The sequence below is a fragment of the Neomonachus schauinslandi genome, chromosome 2 (genome assembly GCF_002201575.2).
Source record: "Neomonachus schauinslandi chromosome 2, ASM220157v2, whole genome shotgun sequence".
Lineage (NCBI taxonomy): Eukaryota > Metazoa > Chordata > Mammalia > Carnivora > Phocidae > Neomonachus > Neomonachus schauinslandi.
The window spans coordinates 141,251,619-141,274,427 of NC_058404.1; the positions used below are offsets into that span (position 1 = coordinate 141,251,619).

At 37.0% G+C, this 22,809-nt stretch overlaps 1 protein-coding gene across 2 annotated transcripts in view; it reads right to left on the reverse strand.

Annotated features, from left to right (window-relative positions):
* Nucleotides 1-22,809, reverse strand: part of MRPL1 (mitochondrial ribosomal protein L1) — a 91,526-nt gene that overhangs the window by 6,736 nt on the left and 61,981 nt on the right. For both annotated transcript variants that reach the window (XM_021702363.1, XM_021702364.1), the window contains one exon: nt 2,930-3,011. In XM_021702363.1, the coding sequence (XP_021558038.1) occupies nt 2,930-3,011 (82 nt within the window). The remainder of the gene's footprint in view (nt 1-2,929; nt 3,012-22,809) is intronic.

Genomic DNA, 22,809 nt, shown 5'->3' on the forward strand with positions numbered 1-22,809 from the left:
TTATTTATTTGAGACAGAGAGAATGAGAGACAGAGAGCATGAGAGGGAGGAGGGTCAGAGGGAGAAGCAGACTCCCTGCCGAGCAGGGAGCCCGATGCGGGACTCGATCCAGGGACTCCAGGATCATGACCTGAGCCGAAGGCAGTCGCTTAACCAACTGAGCCACCCAGGCGCCCTAGCCAAAGCAATCTTGAGAAAGAACAAAGAAAGAGATATCAAGCCTCCTGATTTTAAACTATACTACAAAGCTACAGTAATTAAAACAGTATGGTATTGACATAAAAAGACATATGGATTGATGGAACAGAATAGAGAGCCCAGAAATAAAACCATACATATATAGTCAATTAATCCACAACAAAGGAGGCAAGGATATACAATGGAGGAAGGACAGTCTCTTTAATAAATGGTGTTGGGAAAACTGAACAGCTACATGCAAAAGAGGGAAACTGAACCAATACCCCACACCACATACAAAAATTAACTCAAATAGATTAAAGACTTGAAAGTAAGACCTGAAAGCATAAAACTCCTAGAAGAAAACACATTTGGTAAGCTCCTCAACATTGGTCTTAGCAGGGGTTTTTTTTGATGACTACAAAGGGCAAAAATAACAAAATAAACAAATGGGCCTACATCAAACTAAAAAGCTCTGAACAGCAAAGGAAACCATCAACAAAATCAAAAGGCAAGCTGGTGAATAGAAGAAGGTATTTGCAAATCATATATCTAATAAGGGATTAATATCTAAAATTTGTAAAGAACTCACACAACTCAATAACCAAAAAAATCCAATTTAAAATTGGGCACAGAATCTAAATAGACATTTTCTCAAAGACATACAAGTGGATAACAGGCACATGAAAAGAAGCTCAACATCATTAATCACCAGGGAAATGCAAATCAAAACCACGAGTTATCACCTCACACCTGTCAGAGTAGCTATTATCAAAAATAATGGTTGGCAAGGATGTGGAGAAAAAAAGAACCCTCATGCACTGTTAGTGGGAATGTAAATTAGGGCAGACACTGGAAAAGAGAATGAGGATTCCTCAAAAAATCACCAAGAGAATGACAATATGATCCAGCAATTCCACTTTTGGGTATATATTGGAAGAAAATGAACACACTAGTTTGAAAAGATACATGCACCCCTGTGTTCCTTGCAGCATATTTACATTAGCCAAGATATGGAAACAACCTAAGTGTCCATCCATACATGAATGAATAAAGATGTGGTGTATACACACACACACACACGTACGCGCATGCGCGCGCACGCGCGCACACACAATGGAATACTACTCAGGCATCTTAAAAAATGAAATCTTACTATTTGTGACAGTAATGGACCTTGAGGATACTATGCTAAGTGAAATGAGTCAGAGAGAGAAAGACAAGCATCAGCGATTTCATTTTAAGTAAAATCTAAAATACAAAACAAACTAACAAAACCAAACCAAACTCAGTCTCATAGATACAGAGAACAGGGTGGTGGGTGCTGGGGGGAAGGGATTTGGGGGAGGGGACAAAATGGGTGAAGGGAATCAGGAGGTACAAACATTCAGTTATGAAATAAATAAGCCAAAGGGATATAATGTACAGCACAGGGAATAAAGTCAGTGTTACTGTATTAACTTTGTATGGTGACAGACGGTAACTAGACTTATGGTGGTGATCAGTTTGCAATGTATACAAATGTTGAATTATTACATTGTACACTTGAAACTAAAAGAATATTGTATGTTAACTACACTGCAATTTAAAAAATGGCAAAAAGAGGACACACTGCTTTTAGAGATTTGCTGTCCATCATTTCATTCCTGCCATAGTCTCAGAAGATCCTATACTGAAATCAGTGCTCCATGGAATATAAGAATGCATACACATACAATTACTAAGTACCACGATCATATCTATGGCAGCAGAATTAACAAGTGAGGTATTTATTCACCAGTGTGCTAACTCCCAAAGAAGGTAAAAAATAGCTTAGGATTATGTTTTAATTACACACTTGGTTATAAAACTAAACCTGACAGAGTCCTATCATGTTAAGTCTATAAATGAAGAGTCTACTGAGTATAATGAACCCTTTTTGGGCTGCAACCAGCCAGGAGTGAAATTCGTCTGAGGAGACAACATGCTTGGCACATAATGTGACAATAAGGGTCTGGCTCTGTGTTCCCAGCCTACGAAACAGCTCCCACATCTCAATCAAGTTTCACTGCTCTCCATGAACCACCCTGTTTATAAGAAGTGACTCTCATGACATGATTAAAAACTTTGTTCTTTTTAAAAAATAAGTAAGATTAAAAAAGACAATTGCTAGTTCCAGTGATAAAGTGAATGATCTAGCCAAAAAATATTTCATAAATGATTTTATTTCTTTTTTTTTTTTTAAGATCTTTTATGTATTTATTTGACAGAGAGAGACACAGCGAGAGAGGGAACACAAGCAGGGGGAGCGGGAGAGGGAGAAGCAGGCCCCCCCTGCTGAGCAGGGAGCCCGATGCAGGGCTCGATCCCAGAACCCTGGGATCATGACCTGAGCCGAAGGCAGACGCTCAACAACTGAGCCACCCAGGCGCCCCTGATTTTAGTTTCTATTTAACGCCATTGCAAGATTAAGGCAATCAGTTACAGCTTTCTTTCAACGTTTATTACATTTAATGGTAGAAATAATGGAATTTACAAAGATTTCAGGATGTATTCCTTATTCACGTTAAAGAGATCTCCTCTCCAAACAACTATAACTTGTTAATAAGGGGATTAGCAATCCTTTGGATAGTTAAATTTTATTTATTTAATCCCTGAAAATATTGCTGCTATTGGATATTGTACTTGCTATTAACTTGATTGTTTTCTTAATATTTTACATTTTTAAAGAATCCCAGAGCTCTAGGGAAGTATGCCCCAGCAAATCACTTACCCAAACTGAGTGGTCTGTGCTTACAAACTTCACTGATGACTGCTTGCAGATTCGCAGCTATCTGGTTACTTAGCATATCCAGCTGAAATGAAAGGATATATAACAATAATGTGAAAGTGAGAAGATAATACAACTTCTGGTAACTGTACAAGTATTTATTTTAGTGTTTTTCAAATATTCAACTAATGCAATCTATTAGGAGACATTACTGTGAAAGAAAAAAACTTCTGTAACTCTTCTTTTAGAATGCTACATTCACATGTCTTTACAGGTCAAGACTTAATTATCTTACGGAACATGTCTTAGTAAAGTATTTTGAAGTTGCTCTACTTGAGATTCCTTGATTTCCAAGTATTTTCCCCAAAGCACATCCTGAGGCAGAATACACCATCCCCTGATCCCTACACCCAAGGTTTTAGGGATATTTTCTTGAAGTTTTTTGTTGATTTACTTTTATTTTTTATTATTATTTTTTAAGATTTTATTTATTTGAGAGAGAACACAAGCAAGGGGAGTTGGGCAACAGGGACAAGCAGACTCCATGCTGAGAGCAGAGCCTGACATGGTGCCCAGAGATCATGGCCTGAGTGGAAGTTAGACACTTAACCGACTGAGCCACTCAGGCACCTCTGTTATTGATTTACTTTTAAAGGAAACTAAGAAAATGCTTAGAAATTCATGCTTTCAGGAGTACAAAATAAGACTACTTAACCACACACATTCACACAACACATATCTGATACAGAGACATCTTCAGGATGCTATGGTAACACTCTATGCAATAACAAATATCCTGCTATTCAGTGAAAATTATAGTAAGTAAATATATAGTGAACAAGCCCTATTCATAAAACCTAGCTCACAACTTTGGAAAGTGCTTATGTTTATCATTCAAATTCAATGCATGTTACTCTTCTAAAATATACCAGTTAAAATCAGTTATATTACGGGCGCCTGGGTGGCTCAGTTGGTTAAGCGACTGCCTTCAGCTCAGGTCATGATCCCAGAGTCCTGGGATCGAGTCCCACATCGGGCTCCCTGCTCTGCGGGAAGCCTGCTTCTCCCTCTCCCACTCCCCCTGCTTGTGTTCCCTCTCTCGCTGTGTCTCTCTCTGTCAAATAAATAAAATCTTAAAAAAAAAAAAAATCAGTTATATTACATCCCAATGTTTAAAGGATTTTACACTTTACCAAACGAATCAATTTTTTAAAAATTCATGTAAAACTCGTAATAGCGTAACTGGCAAAAAAAAAAAAAAAAAATCACATGGTAATAGTTCAAGTTCAAGCAAGGTTTCTATTTTCCAGGGACTCTGAGACCCCTGTGAGAAATGTGCTCTGTAAGCATGAAGAGAATTCCTCATGAAAAAAAAATATTCTCATCATCACCAGACAACATTTGACACTCACTTGGACATGATACAAGATCAAACCCTAAATGAGAAGGTTTGGACATTACTGGAGGAATTTTCACTTAAGCCAATCCGTAAGTGGGAGTTCTGAGAGAAAAAAAAAAAAATCAAGCAATGCTTAATTCACCTTCTTAAGTCCAGAGAACTTACAGCTTTAATCAAGTAGTTCACTGGCAGGAAAAGCACCTGCTATGTTAAAAAACAAAACAAAACAAAGTAAAACAAAAACTAATGGTATCAACATGTGTCTCCATTCATTCCTCTCTTAATTCTCCACATTAATCAAATTGTCCTTCTTTCTATTATCAACTGAAGTAACCACCACAGCCCTAGAAGTTCCTTCACCCTTTGTTAAAGACCTATAGCTACCCTAAATTTGGGAAAGTAATAGATACAAGAAAAAGCAAGATGTCCAACATATGCTTTTCCTATTTACAATTAAGTTATGCTCTACACTGTTATACTATAATACACTGAACTAATATATCAAACAATACTTTTGTGGACTTATACTGCTTACAGTTAGCTAAAATAAGATGCTAAACACACGCAACATATACTTCCTCTGTGACTTTCATTATTAGGATGACTTCAAGGATTTCATTAAGTTCTAAAATATATAAAAATGTCTTCGAACACAGTTTACATTTTTGTCCAAATTTTAGCACCTCTAATCTTTAGTACTGTGTCCTCTGTTGAATTTTAAAATATTTATAACCGTAGTACTTCATTTTACCTTTTTTTTAGATGTTATATAAAATTATGAAAAATCTATATATTTTATGGTTTATCTAAACCATAAAATGTGATTACTTAATTGGCTACTGATGTTAATTATGGTCAAAAAAAGTATGCATGCATGAATTTTATCAAAATTTGCATAGGAAATGTATTTGGTCTGAAAATAACCTAGAGATAACTCAGGAAAGCAACATTTGCTTGCTTCTCTACCTCTATCTCAGTTACTCTGCACTTCATGGTGCTCTCATGCAATAACAATTTGTAATCTTACAAAGGTAAGGATGGACCATTTTGAGATGATTTATTATCTGTTAGATTCTCAGTATCAAAGCATAAGACTTGGTACACCAAAGGAAAAAAAAAAAAACTGGGATTGGTGGACCCTGAACTATGGTAAGCATCATATTTGCACATGTGCATACATGTGCATTTGAGTATCTAATTACAGTACAATTACATCTAATTGAGTATCTAGTTACAATACTATTTATGTTTAGCTAAAGTGACTGCCCACTACAGGACAAGATAGTTATTCCTCATTCTGTAGCAGATATGGTTTCAAGAAAAGACTATCTTACTGAATCCTACCTTCTGCTTAACATCTTTTATTATGTCAGAAATAATTCCCTAAATGAATACCTACCGCTTACAACGATGTGGACGGAACTGGAGGGTATTATGCTAAGTGAAATAAGTCAATCAGAGAAAGACAAGTATCATATGGTTTCACTCAGATGTGGAATATAAGAAATAGTGCAGAGGATCATAGGGGAAGGGAGGGAAAACTGAATGAGAAGAAATCAGAGAGGGAGACAAACCATGAGGGACTCCTGCCTCTGGGAAACAAATTGTGGGTTGTGAGAGGGGGGGTGGGAGGGGGGAATCTCTAGTCACACTTGGAGAACTGCTAGACAAAAGGTTAAGTCTTAAAACATTTTGGAGGACTAAGGACTACAGTGTAGAAAAAGGATTTGACTTAATTATTTACCTTTTACAGGGGAATAAAACTAAGAAACAAACAAACGACAACAACAAGCAATGTTCACATGATTTTTTAACAATCACATGATCCTCCCCAAAGTGGTCAGCTGCTGTCACTGAAATGTTCTGATAGCCCATAGATGAATGAGCATCTCTAACTGGAAACTGGAGAGAGGACTGCTCCTTTGGCAAGCACCTGTTAGAACATCTGATCCCCAAAATCTCTTCCAAATGCAACGTTCTAAGATTAAATAAAGGATGGCCTGGCATACAGTTTCTGCAGATGGGCCAATGGTCTTAATCACCATGACTCCTAACAGTCACAACCAAGAAAAGGGAAGATAATCTGTGTGCCTCCTACACAACATTAAGGAAAGTAATAAGAATAATTGATTGAATGAGCAGCTCTATTTATTGAGTAAATACTCTGTGCCAAGCTCTATTCTAAGCATTATGTAAATATTCTCATTCATTTCTCCCAAGAATCCTTTGAGATAGGAACTACTGCAATTCCTTTTTTACCATTAGAAACTGAGACTTGGAAAACTTTGTAACCTATCCAAGGGCACATACCCCTGGTAAAGAGCAGCTCAGCAGCTGTGTGCATGAGCTCTAACTAAAGGCAGAGAAATCTAACCCTGGACACAGTTTTTAAGTGTTGGTAACCCTTATGAAAAATGAAGTATCAGTTGCCTGGAAAACACAAATGAGTTTGTTATAAACATAGGGTAGAAAAAGAGGAAACTAAGTGAAATGCTTAATGGAAAAGAAGATGCATTTAGGTGGGAAAAATATGAATTTTTCTCCCTACCAAATGAATCCTTTACTACCTTCCAAGCTTTTAGGTGGTAACACCATATAATTCAGCAACCTTTTTTGGCTCCCACTCTATCCATCATCATGCTGGGAACTAGGAACAAAAGATGAATAAGATACAAACTTTGCCCTCAAGAAACTTACAAACTGGTAATTAAAATACAACATCACAGGTGCCACTCTAACTATATGAACAACGTAGCACCAAGGCACAGAGGAAGAAGTGACTGACTTTGACAGAGAAGGCTACCCAAAGAAGGGGGCATGTGAGTCTTAAAGATTAACTGAGTCTTAAAGGATGAAGAATTTTCAGGGACAATGAGGATCTTCTAGGCAGAAGGTGTAGCATGAGATAATGTGATAACAAGGTAGAACAGGTGACCATAACGTGGCTCACTATATCTAGGCCCAGCGTTGCAAACTCAAATGCCTACAGTGGCCAGAGCAGGTAATGTGCAGGATTGAGGAGGACTAGGTTTGGGTGCAATATGGCTACAACACCTGGGTGATGCAGGCTGTGCAGAAGTGGACAGTACCACTCCATATGGGGGAGGCAGGAAGCTACTCAGCACTAATAGACTGTTACACTGAGGGCTGTGGGGCCAGGGTTAACAGAATTCCTGACTTGTCAAGAACTAGAAATCTGAATTTCTTTGTGATATCATCTAGTTTTTAAATGCTGATTCAAGAAAACAAAACAAAACCACTATATGGACCCAATAAGTATGGGGACCAAATTCAGCCTGTAAGCTGCCAATCTTCAGCCTGAATCACTGAAAATAGCAAGAAATACTGAATTTGAACTTGACATAGTGATTGGAGACCACAGAAAGATTTGAATGTAAAGCTAAAGATTTTATTTAGAACTGCAAGCAGTGAGAAACTAATGTTTCTCAGCAGACAAATGGTATATCTGATCTAGGTTTTAGGAAGAATTCCACAGGAAGGAGGTAAAACAGGAACTGGCAAACTTTCTCTATAAATGGTCAGACAGCAAGTATTTTGGGCTTTGCAGGCCAGTCTGTGTTGCAACTACTCAACTCTGCCCTTTTTAGCACGAAAGAAGGACAATACATGAACGAATGAGCACAACTGTGCTCCAATGAAACGTGCCTTACAAAAACAGGTAAAGAGCTAGAAATGGTTCACAGGCCAGCCTGCAGACCTCTGGTGTGGAAGACAGACTGAAGGATGTTTGAGGAAGTGAATGGGCAAAAACAACCACTAATTTTTGCCAGATCAAAAAAGATTTTTGTTCTGTTAACAGAAAGCTTTGTTAGGTGCTGAGAGACTTTTACTATGTATCTACCTACTATGCAGATGAAGCAAAAAAAAAAATGTTTTGTCAGGCTAAGTATTTCATTGCCATTTAAAGTAACAGGAGGAAAAATGTTTAGCAACTGTTTTAACAGCTGTCCTAAGCTTAGATATGTGTTTGGAAGAAGATGTTGTATGGGGCTTTTCTGGAAGCTTCTTCAGGACTGATGATTAGGTCCTAAAACTGAAAGCAAAAAAAGGCATGTAGTACCCTATACTCTAAAGAAAGATGCCAACAATTAAAGGAGCCAAAAAGGTCCTATTATAATCAACATCCACCTGAGTAGAAGCAGGCCAAGTGAGGAGGCAAGGCTTCAAGCAGCTACTCTGCAGAGATAGGGGGCACCTGTCAGGAGGGGAGACTAGCTGGCTGAACATGTGCTATGAAGGACATCAAGCCAATAAAGGGCTAGCCAGAGAAGTAGCAATAATCAATGTGGGGACAAGAAATATAGTTAGGTAAGCAGAGGCATGTGCCTCTTCTCCCTTATTCCCTTTGTCAGGCCTCTAACCCCAGAGGAGTCAAGCCTGGGAAGGCGATTGGGGCAAGGTATTTCAGAACTGAATCAAGTCATTGTAGCACTCTTCATGTCTACAGTGGGAGGAGGTGTGAGTGAAAACTTAATAAAGCCCGCCTCACTTTAGATCACATGGGCCATAAAAGCCTGGTTCCAAACTGGGCAAGAGAAATCTTTGCCTAGGAACTGGATCAGACTGCACTTTTAATTACTGGCAGTCACTGGAATTGTGAGATCTACCTCACATGCCAGAGAAGGGAACAGAGAAAGGAAAAAGTACTCGTGGCACAGCTAGAATCAAGAGAGCGGAGAAAACCATTCCATGTTTGGATCCCACTAAATTCAGACTTTTCAATAAAGAGTTACACATTTATATACAGAACTGTATTTCTGTACATATGAAAGACATGCACTTATGTTCACAGGAATGATATACATGATGAGAGATACCAGAAACAGTCCAAATGCCCAAGAAAAGGAATAAGGCTGAATATATTATGAGATATCTACATGACATGACAATATACCTATTAAAATTATATCTTGCAAGAATTTTAGTAATTTGGAAAAGTATTCAAGAAACAGTATTTAAGGAAAATGAGAATACAAAAGTTAATATATAGTATGATAGCAACGTTACCAAACGCAATCTTTGAATGAATTTTATATTCTTATACTATTTAATATTTTTCAAATATTTTATTATGTACTTGTTAATAAAAAAATTAGTTTCAGTTTAGCATTTAAAATTACAAAACCAGGGCTTTATGATGCTACAAATTACAAGGCATACTTTACTTCTTCATGTTTTTTTGAAATGAGACTCATTCATAGTGATAGTGGAGGAAAGAGCGAAACCCCCGCCCTCACCACCACCACAGCTGCAACAGGCTAATTCTGTTGTTACAGCTTAGATAATTTTTAATTATATTTTCAAGATTAAAAGGCAGTTACATTGGCCTTTTTTAGGTGTACAGTTCCATGAATTTTAACTCACACATACATTTGAGGAACCACCACCATAATATATGATAAACAACCAAAAAACCTTCATTTGATCTCTCATAGCCACTCCTAACTTGCTGTCACTACAGCGTTGTCTTCCCAAAAATGTCATACAAATGGAGTAACAGTATGTAACCTTTTTTTCTTTCCTTTGTAATTTTTTTAAAAGTGTGGTAGGTAAAATATACACAGCATAAAATTTACCATTTTAACTGTTTTGAAGTATGCGGTTCAGTGGCATTAAGTACATTCTCATTGTTGTGCTACTCTCAACACCATCCATCTCCAGAACTTCTTCCATCTTCCTCGTCTAAAACTGTACCTGTTCAACACTAGTTCTCCATTCTCCCCTGCCCCCAGGCCCTGGCAACCACCATTCTGTTGTCTGTCTCTATGAAAATGACTGCTCTAGGTACCTCAAACAAGTGGAATCATAAGAGTATTTATCCTTTGTCAACTGGTTTACTTCATTTAGCATGTCTTCAAGGTTCACACATGTTATATATAGCACGTGTCAGAATTTCCTTCCTTTTTAAGACTGAGTAATATTCCATTGTACATACAGGCATACCTCGTTTCCTTGAGCTTCACTTTATTGTACTTCACAGATACTGTGTTTTTCACAAATTGAAGGTTTGTGGCAACCTTCTATTGAACAAGTCTACCGGCACCATTTTCCCAACAGCATTTGCTCAATTCATATCTCTGTCATATTTTGGTAATTCTCACAATATTTCAAACTTTTTCACTATTATATTTGTTATAGAGTCAATCGATACAAGGAACTTCACAGCTGACTGCTTTTAAGAAATTTCCACAGCCACCTCACCTTTAGCAAGCACTGCCCTGATCAGTCAGCAGCCATCAACATCAAGGCAAGACCCTCCATCATCAAAAAGATTACAACTCACTGAAAGCTCAGATGATGGCTAGGATTTCTTAGCAATAAAATAATTTTTAATTAAGGTATGCACATTGTTCTCTTAGGCATAATACTACTTCACACTTTAAAGGACCACTGTATAGTATAAACATAACTTTTATATGCAGTAGGAAACCAAAAAATTCATTTGACTCACTTGACTGCAGTATTTACTTTACTGCAGTGGTCTAGAACTGAACCTGCAGTATCGCCAAGTACGCCTGAATATACATTTTGTTCATCCATTCATCTGTCATGGACAACTGGGGTACTTCCACTTTTCGGCTATTTGAAAAATGCTGCTATGAACATGGCTGTACATACACCTGTTTGAGTTCCTGCTTTCAATTCTTTGGGGTATATTATCTATAACTAGAATCTATGGATCTATGGTAATTCCATTTTTAATTTTTTGAGGAACTGTCATGTCATTTCCCACAGCAACTGCACCATTTTATATCCCCACCACCAATGCACAAGGGTCCCAATTTCTCTGTATCCTCGCCAACACTTATAATAGCCATCCCAGTAAGTATGAAGCAGTATCTCATCTTGGTTTTAATTTGCATTTTCCTGTTGGCTAATGATGCTCAGCCTCTTTTCATGTCTTTATTGGCCATTTGTATATCTTATTTGAGAAATGTGTATTGAGATCCTTTGCTCATTTTTGAATTACTCATCACTTTATTATTGAGTTACAGTGGTCCCCCCACTAACGTTCCAAGACCCCCAGTGGATGCCTGAAACTGCAGATAGTACCAAACCTCTATACTAGGTTTTCTCCTATACATACATATCTAGATAAAGTTTAACTTATAAATTAGGCACAGTAAGAAATGAAAAATAATAAAATAATTATAATCATATACTGCAATAAAAGTTACATGAATGTGGTCTGTCTCTCAAAATATCTTACTGTACTATGCTCACCCTTCTTGTGATGCTGTGATATGATAAAATGCCTAATGGTGGGGCACCTGGGTGGCTCAGTCAGGTAAGTGTCTGACTCTTGATTTTGGCTCAGGTCATGAGCTCAGGTTTGTGAGATCAAACCCTGTGCCGGGCTCCACGCTCAGCAGAGTTTGCTTGAGAGTCTCTTTCTCTCCCTCTCCCTCTGCTTCTCCCCACTGCCTGCTGTCTCTCTCTCTGAAATAAATAAATAAATCTTTTTAAAAAATGCCTACATGGGGCGCCTGGGTGGCTCAGTCGGTTAAGCGACTGCCTTCGGCTCAGGTCATGATCCTGGAGTCCCTGGATCGAGTCCCGCATCGGGCTCCCTGCTCGGCAGGGAGTCTGCTTCTCCCTCTGACCCTCCTCCCTCTCATGCTCTCTGTCTCTCATTCTCTCTCTCTCAAACAAATAAATAAAATCTTTAAAAAAAAAAATGCCTACATGGTGAGATGAAGTGAGGTGAGTGACACAGGCCTTGTGACATAGTGTTAAACTGTTACTGACCTCCTGACAATGCGTCAGGAGGACCATCTACTTCCAGACCGCAGTTGACTGTGGGGAACTGAAACTGGAAAGCGAAACCACAGACAAGGGGGACTACTGCGTAAGAGTTCTTCATATATTCTAGATACAAATCTCTTACCATATATATGATTTGCAGATATTTTCTGCCATTCAGTTGGTTGCCTTTTTACTCTGCTGATAGTGATCTTAGATGCACAGAAGTTTTACATTTTGATGAAGCCGCATTTATTTCTTCTGTTGCCTGTGCTTTGGTGTCAATACATAACCTTTTGAGACTCCTTTCACTTGGGTTATAGAATGTAACCTTTTTGAGGTTCACTTAAGTTGTTCTATCAATAGTTCACACCCTTTTTGTCACTGAGTAGTATTCCATTGTATGATATACCAGATGGGGTTTTTTAATCCATTCATATATAGGACAACTGAGTTTTTTTTCCAGCTTTTGATGCTTTTCAATACAGTTCCTATAAACATGTGTTCAGATATTTGTGTGAATGTAAGTTCTGATTTCACTTTAAATGTTTCAACTCTAAGGGCACCTGGGTGGCTCAGTCAGTTAAGCATCTGACTCTTTAGGGTCATGAGTTCAAGCCCCACATTGGGCTTCCTCTCCTTCTGGGACACAAGAGGAAAGTTACATCTTTGTTATTGGCCCATAGGACCCCAAGGCTTTCTTTTTTTTCCAATCTTTTGTCTTTGCTTTTCAGATTGGATAATTCCTATGATCTTTCTTTCTTTCCTCTGTCATCTCCATTAATTTCATCTCCAGTAGTTCATAAATAATTTTTATGAGGTCCCTTTCCCCGGTTCCCCCCCCTCCTTGATCTTCCCAGTACTTTCTGGTTCCCTAAGGCCCTCCTTTTGGAACCCTGGCCAGAAAGCTGGGGCTTTATTTACCCTATTTTGCCACTTACTCTCTGTAACTGCTCCTGCATTGGGGGCCAACTGACAGGACAGAGAAAAGAAGCAAAGACAGTATGCCCCCCCTCTTGGGACCACAGATCCTCCAGTCAGAAAGGAAGGTTCCCCCTTCTCAAATTTTAGATACCTGTACCCTTTCCTGCACCAATTGTCCCCACTAGGATCCATGATCTCTACTTCTCAAGCCTGAAGTAAAGGGCTTCTCCTGAAGCTCTCTCTGCCTGTGCCAATGTCCACTTCCCAGTTTCAGGCTATGGTGAGACCAGTTCATGTGACAACACAAGGAGAAAAATGGCAAACTCACCACCAGTGGTGAGTGGTGGTACTTCAAATTCTGGTCTTCCGTAATTTGCCTGTTACTATTTACTTTTCAGAGTCTTCATTTTTTTTTTTTAAGATTTTATTTATTCATTTGAGACAGAGAGATACAGAGAGAGAGATCATGAGCAGGGGGAGCGGCAGAAGCAGTCTCCCTGCTAAGCCAGGAGCCCGATGCGGGGCTCGCTCCCAGGACCCCGGGACCATGACTGAGCCGAAGGCAGACGTTTAACCATCTGAGCTGCCCAGGTGCCCCTTTTCAGAGTCTTCAAATAGCTACTCCATGCATTCTGTCCAGGTTTTATAATAGCTGCATTCAGTGCGAGAGACAGGTTGTCATGTGATTACACCATATCACCTGGAACCAGATCTTCAGGCTTTTGTGTTATGTATTTATATTTTAGGGTCGGGAAACTTTTTCTGCAAAGAACCAGATGGTAAATATTATAGGCTTTTAAAGCCACATATGATTTTTGCTGCATATTCCCTTTTTTTTCCACAACCCTTTAAAAGATCATTCTAAGCTCACAAGTGGTACAAAAACAGACTCGCAGAGCCACTGTCTGCCAACTGCTGTATTAGAATACATTATTTGTCTCCAAATATATAAAAATTCATGCAAAAGACAAGTTGTGGTATGAGTTATGCTTTACATTACTTTAACAAGTTCCTAACTTTCAGGGCCCCTGGGTGGCTCAGTCAGTTAAGCATCTGCCTTCAGCTCAGGTCATGATCTCAGGGTCCTGGGATTGAGCCCCGCGTCGGGCTCCCTGCTCAGTGAGGAGTCTGCTTGTCCCTCTCTCTCTGCCCCTCCCTGCCTCGCTCGTGCTCTATCTCAAATAAATAAAATTAAAAAGAAAAATTCCTATGTTTACCAAAATCTAAATGGGGGGAAGGAGGGTGCTCTCAGGCAACAGCAGCTTTCATCATTGCTTATGCTAAAGCTATTTGGAAAATGCTTAATTTTGTGTTTCTATTTAATATATTTAATAATTCATAAAGGGTCTTATTGGTGTTTTATTGTTTACTATATATACTGTATTAGTGAATGTTATTTGTTTGAAAGTAACACTGATGACACTCACAAGGAATCATCTTTCAGATCCATTCAATGTCCTCTCCCAGCATTTGGATAAAAACAGACTGCAGTAAAAGCTATCAAACTTATCACTGGTCTTTGAAGTAAAGTTAACAAAAGAAAGCTGTGTATGCAGTATACTGACAACTACTTATTAACAAATGGATTAAGAAAGGAAAGCAAGTCAGTGTACTCCCCTTTTACATGTTACGACACACTCATATTTTTCATCATGTTATTCTATTAATCAATGATCCCTACATTATTGAGTTAATGCAATGAATTAAAAAGAAAAGTTAGCAGTTTTTTTCAAATGGTATGGGTTTTTTTATGCTATTATTTATATCTGATAGAAGGGGAAAGTCACACCTTCAATTCCCAAAAGTTCTGGGAAATTATCTTCTAATTTCATGACAATATAGGTAAGAAAATTGGAAATAATAATAAATGATTCTTGACCTAATACTCCTACTGGTAATAACACTGATGACTATCCATCCAAAGGATGTAACATAACATACTACAAGGATTATTCATCCCAGTTAAATACACATCTCTCACAATAAAGCATCAAGCAGAATGCTGGCACATATTGGGTTCTGGATAAATATTTGTTTCTCTCTCCTCTTTCTTAGCCCCATACTCTTGAAGATCTAAGATCTATCTCCAATCTACTTCCTTCTTTTTTAATGAGAACTAACAAGTACAGAATTTGACTTTTACATTCTACAGTTTATTTTCTTCTCTTTATAATTCCCTTACCTATGAGACAGCACACTGTAGTACACCAGAAATAATACAACAAATGAAAAGTTAATTATCAACTGGAAGGAATGCAAGAAAAGGAGGAGGGCAAGTGGTAGTGAGCTATGAGCCAATGGGCTACCACTTTTTATCCAACTATGGCTTCTATCTAACTGATTTAAGCAATAATCTTCACTTGCCACTTTCACAGTTTATGGGCCTCGTTGCTATAAAATAAGCCTTCAATTTCCGCATACTATATTATCTACATCTTGTTTAACTGAACTTCAACACATTGACTTTTCCTGTTGTAACATGTTCACTAAAACTGGAGGCTCTGATTTCAACACAAGATTTTACTATGTTTATATTCCCTTACCCTGAACTTTTTTATTTTTGTTACAATATACTTCAGCTTTTATCAGCTGCCAGGTTAACAATATTTCTTGCCACAAAACAATTCACTATTACATAAGCAAAGCATAGTGATACAAGCCTATGAATGAACCATGTCTACAACTTTAAAAAGAAGAAAAAGCACATCAAAGACACTGCCTTTATATTGTGTCAAAGATCCAAGTATTTTTGAAACCTGAACAAGAAACACTAGTTAAATTAGGTCTTGGCATGATTTGGTATAAATGTAAATCTGAGCTGTCTTACCCTGTTTTTTTCCTTTTAGAAAAGGAGCATAGGTTTTATCTGCCGATATCTTTATCATTTAAAAGTCTTCAAAATCTGGTTATTTATATGACTGTAAAAGGGCTACAGCTGCTTTTCCTTTAATGCTATGGTAACTGTTCACGTCAAAGCCAGTCTATTACATAATGCATATTTTAAAGATATTCCTCAAAATTTCAATACTATTTAGTGAAGTTTTTACAAGTGTTCCTCATTCAAAATCATTCAAGATTTTATGTTCTAATTATCCAAAGGATACAAACATAGTGATTTGAAGGGGTACATATTAATAAATTAAAAGAACAGAAAGTTTCTAAACTGAAACAGAACAATGACACACATATTTTTAAAGTATATAGTTGCTTTAGAACACTCTCTTTTATTTACTTGTTTTTATACTATACTAGTGGGATCTTGTCCTGTAATATAAGAAAATAATAGGAAGAGTAAGACTTCATTCACTCACAGGAGGAATCAATGTTTCATAATAAATTTACTGATGCCACTAATTTGGAATTAATAATAATTCACAGACCATCAAATGTTTTTAAAAAGTTTATAATGTAACAAATGAATACTATGATTACAGGAAAACATTTAAACATCTTTAGAGAACAAACTTTAGTATTAAAAACATTTTTAAATAGGCATTTGTGATTTGTTAATGATATAGCATTATTAACTCAGGCAGCATCTACCAGGCAATATTTTGTGATGAGATAACCTATCTAATCAAAGTTAATTAACTTGAATGCCGCTGAAAAACTATTCTGTGGTATTCACTTCCCACTAATTCATACTAATTTTCCCATAAATTTAATTATATTTTTGTCTTTCCAATATATAGGTGGACAGCCAAAGAGGGAAGGATGAGTAGAAAACAAGTAAAAAAAAAGAAAAGCAAAAAGGAGAGGGAGGAAGAAAATAGAAAAGAAAAACTTCAGAGAGCTATTAGAAGAAAAAAAAAGGAAAGAGAAGGAGGGGAAGGAAGAAAGAAGGGAAAGGGGAACCTGAAAACAAACCTTACTACTACTGCTGCTTATTATTAATTATTATTATTATTATTATTATTATTATTGAGCCAAGCCTCATCTAATCCCCTCCTGCCAGAGTTCTGAAAGCCAAATCAGGGGAGGGGGAAGGAGACAGGGGATAGCGGAAGGATTTCTCAGCATCAGTATGCATAGATTCACTAATCTCCATTTCAATTTTCTCAACTCCCAACCTCCCCCAGGTTAGAAACTGTTTTAATCTTTCCATCCATCTGCTAGCATGGGAAAGGGCAGTTACCCAGTGTCGTGAAGTATTTAAGAATCTTCAATAGTTTTAACTAATGCTCCCTATTTTAGAGGGTTTTGGTCCCATCCCCAGACATACCACTAACCAGTTCCAGAGGTACCTAGAGGGAGATCCCAAGCCTTTTGCAAGATCCTGAAATGTAGACTATACTAGTTCTTTTGGCTTTCTCCATTGCTGACTTAGATTTGGCATTTTCTAATCAATTATCACTGTGATGTTCAATACACTATCTTTACCTGGAAGCCTCACAATACATGTTATTTTCAAGTGTCACTGGTATACTTGAAAAAAGAATACCAATCTTACACCACAGGCCATAATGAAAGACTCCAGAAATTTTTAAAAAGTAGAAAACTACAAACAATGCATTCTTCAACAATAAGGCAGTCAAACTAGAATATAACTAAAACATAAACAAGTCAAAAAAGGTTCCTAATATTTTTTAAAAAGGTTCCAAATTTTAAAATACTCTGCCAAGTAAGATTAAAAAGTACCATGACACATTATTTAAAAAATAATGACAAGAAAGCTAAATATCAAGACATATAATCAGGGCAAAATCACAGATTTAAACTCTTTGGAATTTAAGAAACAAAGGGCAAGGGGGAAAAAAGAGAGAGGGAGGCAAACCATAAGACACTCTTATAGTAGAGAACAAACTGAGGGCTGCTGGAGGTGGGGAGTGGGGGGAAGGGCTAAACAAGTGATGGGTACTAAGGAGGGCACTTGTTGGGATGAGCACTGGGTGTTATATGTAAGTGATAAATAACTAAATTCTACTCCTGAAACCAATACAACCCTATATGTTAACTAACGAGAATTTAAATAAAAACCTGAAACAAACAAACAAAAAGAAAACTTACAAATCTGATATAAAACTTAGAAAATTAGAAAACCAACAACAGCAAAAATCTCAGGGTAACAGGATAAAGAAAAAGAGCAAATAAATAAATTATAAATAGGAAAAGGTACCAATAAACAAATTCTAAAAGCCATACTAAAAAATAAAACTACTTTGAAAAGCATATATAGGAGAATGTTCTATACTTAGGCTCTGTGTGAGAAAATATGTAAGGGTGAAATGTTATGAAGTCTGCAACTTAATTTTCTGTGTTTTAGAAAATAAAAAAAGATATTTATTACTTTCTCTAAACAAACTACTTTTACTAGGTTTTCTTTTCTTTTTTTTTTTTTTTAAAGATTTTATTTATTTATTTGAGACAGAGAGAATGAGAGAGAGAGAGAGCACATGAGAGGGGGGAGGGTCAGAGGCAGAAGCAGGCTCCCTGCCGAGCAGGGAGCCCGATGCGGGACTCGATCCAGGGACTCCAGGATCATGACCTGAGCCGAAGGCAGTCGCTTAACCAACTGAGCCACCCAGGCGCCCTACTTTTACTAGGTTTTCTAAGCAAATGCGGAAAATTAGTGAATCTATGTGATGAGAATATAGTATATAGGTGTTCACTGTACTAGTCTTTCAACTTTTCCATTCATTTAAAAATTTTCAAAATAAAAAACTGAAGAAAAATATGCAGACATTGAGGATATTTACAAATAAGAGCTTAACTAGAGGTAAAAAATTATAAAGCAAGAAAATGTGTATTTAATTTCTTTACTTTCTTATCAGAAACATAATGAATATTGTTTATTTGCCCTTCAGATTTTCTTTTCTAAAGTGCTATGAACCCTGGACCCTCATTGTTCTAAGATAAAATTAAGATAAAACATCAAGATTCCTGATTTTATGGTTTTTTAGAAAATATTTTAATGAAAAGTCATTTAAAAAATCCTCACTTTATTTACATGTATACTTGAAAAGAATTCCTTTGAAATGAAAAATTAAAACAAAAAGTTGACTGGAAATACAGCAGGTCTTCACTAACCATTCTTTCAAAAACCAAACACTTTTTATAAAGTGTGGAAAATTCTGACAAGTTGCTGTGCTGACAGCAAAACAATAAAGGAAACAAGACTACAAAAAAAAACTATCTGAAACTAAGTAGATTCATAGTACATTACACCCTTTAAAAGGTCCAGTGTGGGGGCGCCTGGGTGGCTCAGTCAGTTAAGCGTCTGCCTTCAGCTCAGGTCATGATCCCGGGGTCCTGGGATCGAGTCCCGCATCGGGCTCCCTGCTCTGCGGGGAGCCTGCTTCTCTCTCTGCCTCTGTCTCTCTCTCTCTCTGTCTCTCATGAATGAATAAATAAAATCTTTAAAAAAAAAAAAAAAAAAGGTCCAGTGTGCATTACAATGCAAACCTATGTCTTTATCCTCAAACTTTATCCAACTTTGTTAATCACAAAAGACTTTTCAATTTTAAAATCAAAGCCTAAAACCCATGGAAACTACAATGAGTACTTCTACATATATGAGATTCTAATAAAAGCTGGATTCAGACATAAAAGTTAGCTCAGTTGAGGGGGCCAGGTTAAAAAAAAAAAGCTTAGTTGCTAGTTGAAAACATATATACAGAAACATGGGGCTGATTTTATAGGCTCTTTTAGGAGTATATGTAACAGGCCATGAGAGTCATATAATTTATTATGGTATTAAATATTATGATAGGCTAAATACACCAAGTAAGCACACTGCAAATTTTCTTTTAAATTACAGTGCATGTCCTCTGTTCCAGATAAATGTTTCCTACTACAAGTCTTTATGTGCCATATTTTACAGCTCTAGTAGTTTTTTCCTAATGAAAAGTTCTGTCCCTTAATCTCCACCATTCTCAGCAACTACAACATTACCACACCTGTTTTGGGAATATGTGAGGCAGTCAACATTAACAAAAGTGAAAGGAGACAAAGAACATTTTAGTATTTGACGAATATAGAAGTATTATGTGTGCCTCTGTAAAATGGGAAATCCCATATTAATTGAAAATTAGAACTTTCACCTTTTAATAAAGGAAAATAAGAAATAAAGGGAAATAAGAAAGCCAATCAACAATGCAGCTGTCCTATAATTACACTTAGAAGTCTGAGAAAAAGTAGGCTGGAGGCTAAGTATCTTAAATCACACAAGAAATCTATCAAAGAGAAAAAAAACAAGGCATGTTCTGAAAGCCTCACAGCTAACATAAAATGTATTTGTGGTATAAAATACTAATAGGCACCCTTTGAAAATTACTTCAAAGTCTTTATTCTGGCAGGTTTATGCTATAATATCTGGATACAGTTTAATTTTCTTGTGTAATGTCAAAATATATACCTGGCTAAACATTTCTATAATTCTCTCATTCTGAGAAATTCCAGGCATTAAAATTTTCACTTTTAATATTACTCCATTAGGACTGTTTGAAAAGTTGGGTATAAATCAAATTTTTATAAAACAAGACATTGATTCACTATATATACATTTAAAATGTCTTTATTTCTAACTGATCTTCAATTGGCAGCTTTTGTTATTCATATATTTGTATATTCATTCATTCAACAATTACTTACTGAGCACCTACTATTTGTCAGGTACTATTCTAAGAATTGGGGATACAGCAATAAACAAAATGAACATAAATTCCTTTTCTTATTCTTTTAGGTTTCTTGGCTTCTCCTCAGCTGTGCCAAAGCCTTAATTGTCTCTCAAATCCAGCCAGTCTTCTTTTAAATAAAGTTTTTCTGGGCACATGGCCACTCAGCTAGCACAGATTTTCAGCTAAGCCATGTGCGTAAGCTCTGAACCATGGTATGGGGGCAGAAATGATGAGGTCAATGGTTCACATGCTTGAAAGAAAGCTGCTTGCTCTCCACCTCCTTCTTGCCTCCTTCACACAGGCTACAAATCAGACATGGTATCAGCAAGATTCAACCACACAGAATAAAAGACCCTAGGAGATGGAAAAAAAAAAAGGGGGTGGGGGGAAGAACCTTGACCCCTGGATGACTCTGGAGCAGAATAGCCCCAAACTGCCCACCAACTCAAACTTGGGAGAAAAATAACTTTCTACTGTGGTTAAGTCACTGTTATTTGGTCCCTTTAAAACAGCTAAACCAGGGGCGCCTGGGTGGCTCAGATGGTTAAGCGTCTGACTTCAACTCAGGTCATGATTTCAAGGTCCTGGGATAGAGCCCCGCATCGGCCTCCCTGCAGGGAGCTTGCTTCTCCCTCTCCCTCTACTGTTCCCCCTGCTGGTGCTCTCTCGCTCTCTGTCAAATAAGTAAAATCTTTAAAAAAAAACAAAACAAAACAAAAACCAGCTAAACCAATATAGATGTGTAGGAGTCCACTCATCATTTTGTGTATTATTTTAAAATATGAACAATGAGGGCGCCTGGGTGGCTCAGTTGGTTAAGCGACTGCCTTCGGCTCAGGTCATGATCCTGGAGTCCCAGGATCAAGTCCCGCATCGGGCTCCCTGCTCAGCAGGGAGTCTGCTTCTCCCTCTGACCCTCCTCCCTCTCATGCTCTCTGTCTCTCGTTCTCTCTCTCGCAAATAAATAAAATCTTAAAAAAAAAAAAATTTTAAAAAAAATATGAACAATGACCCTTAATATACCTGGTATATATTTTCAGACTCCTCACAGAAGCCACCCTTGATCTACTCCATGCCATGATTACATCAATCCCTGCTTCTTTTGTGCAACTTCTTCATATTTTATATGTATCTCTATTATTACACTTACCACACTTTACTGTAGTTTATTTCCATATTTATCTCACTATTAGATGTGTCTTTCTTAAGAAAAAAGGTCTTCTTTTTTGTATCACACTATGGCAAAGAGTCAGTACTTAATATTTATTAAATAAAACACATTAAATTAGTTTGTTTTTTGTTTTGTCTTTTTTTTTGGTTAGGTTATAAATGAACTAATAATTTTTCCTATTCCAAGAATAAAGCTTAAGAAAAATCAATAAATGAAGATATTTTTAATATAGGATGCAGTGAAAATCTCTAATATATTATGGGTCAGAAAAATCAGTCCCAAACACTAGGCAGAAAAGGCCTTATTTTTAGTAATTAGCAGATGCCAGGCAATCTCAGTGTTTGTAAACACTTCAATTTTACAAGCACCTTCAATGACCATAGCTCTTGTCAGTTTCATTTAGTAGGCACTAGTAAACAGAGCAAGTCATGGTAGAGGTGAGTCAGACAGGGTCCACAGTAAAGGGAGTCACAGGAGCCCACACAGAAAAAAAAAGAGAGTGGGGGAGAATCAGAACAGGTCTACAAATGTGAGAAAAAAGGAGTAAGAATGAGGGGGAACAGATGAGGAAACTCAGAATCTTAAGAAGAACAGAAGACTGTAACTAAAGAAAACAATGGTAATGTTTACCTTGGAATTTTTAAGCTATTAAAAGTACACACACACACACACACACACACACCAGTAATATATGACCTAACAAACTGATAAAATGATTACATTTGATAATATCTAATTCTGGTGACTATGTGAGGCACTATAACACACTACTGGATGAATTATAAGTTAATATGAACATTTTAGAAAGCAATTTAGCGATGGTTACAATAACATTTTCAATATACATTCTATTTCTGGAAATTTGCCTTCTGGGTATACTTGGAAAAAACTGGCAATATGTATTTGTAAGAATGTCATTAAAATATTATTTGTAATAGAAAAAACTGGACATGATCTAAATGTCCATCAACAGGAAATGATTATTGTACATGTACACAAGGGAATACAA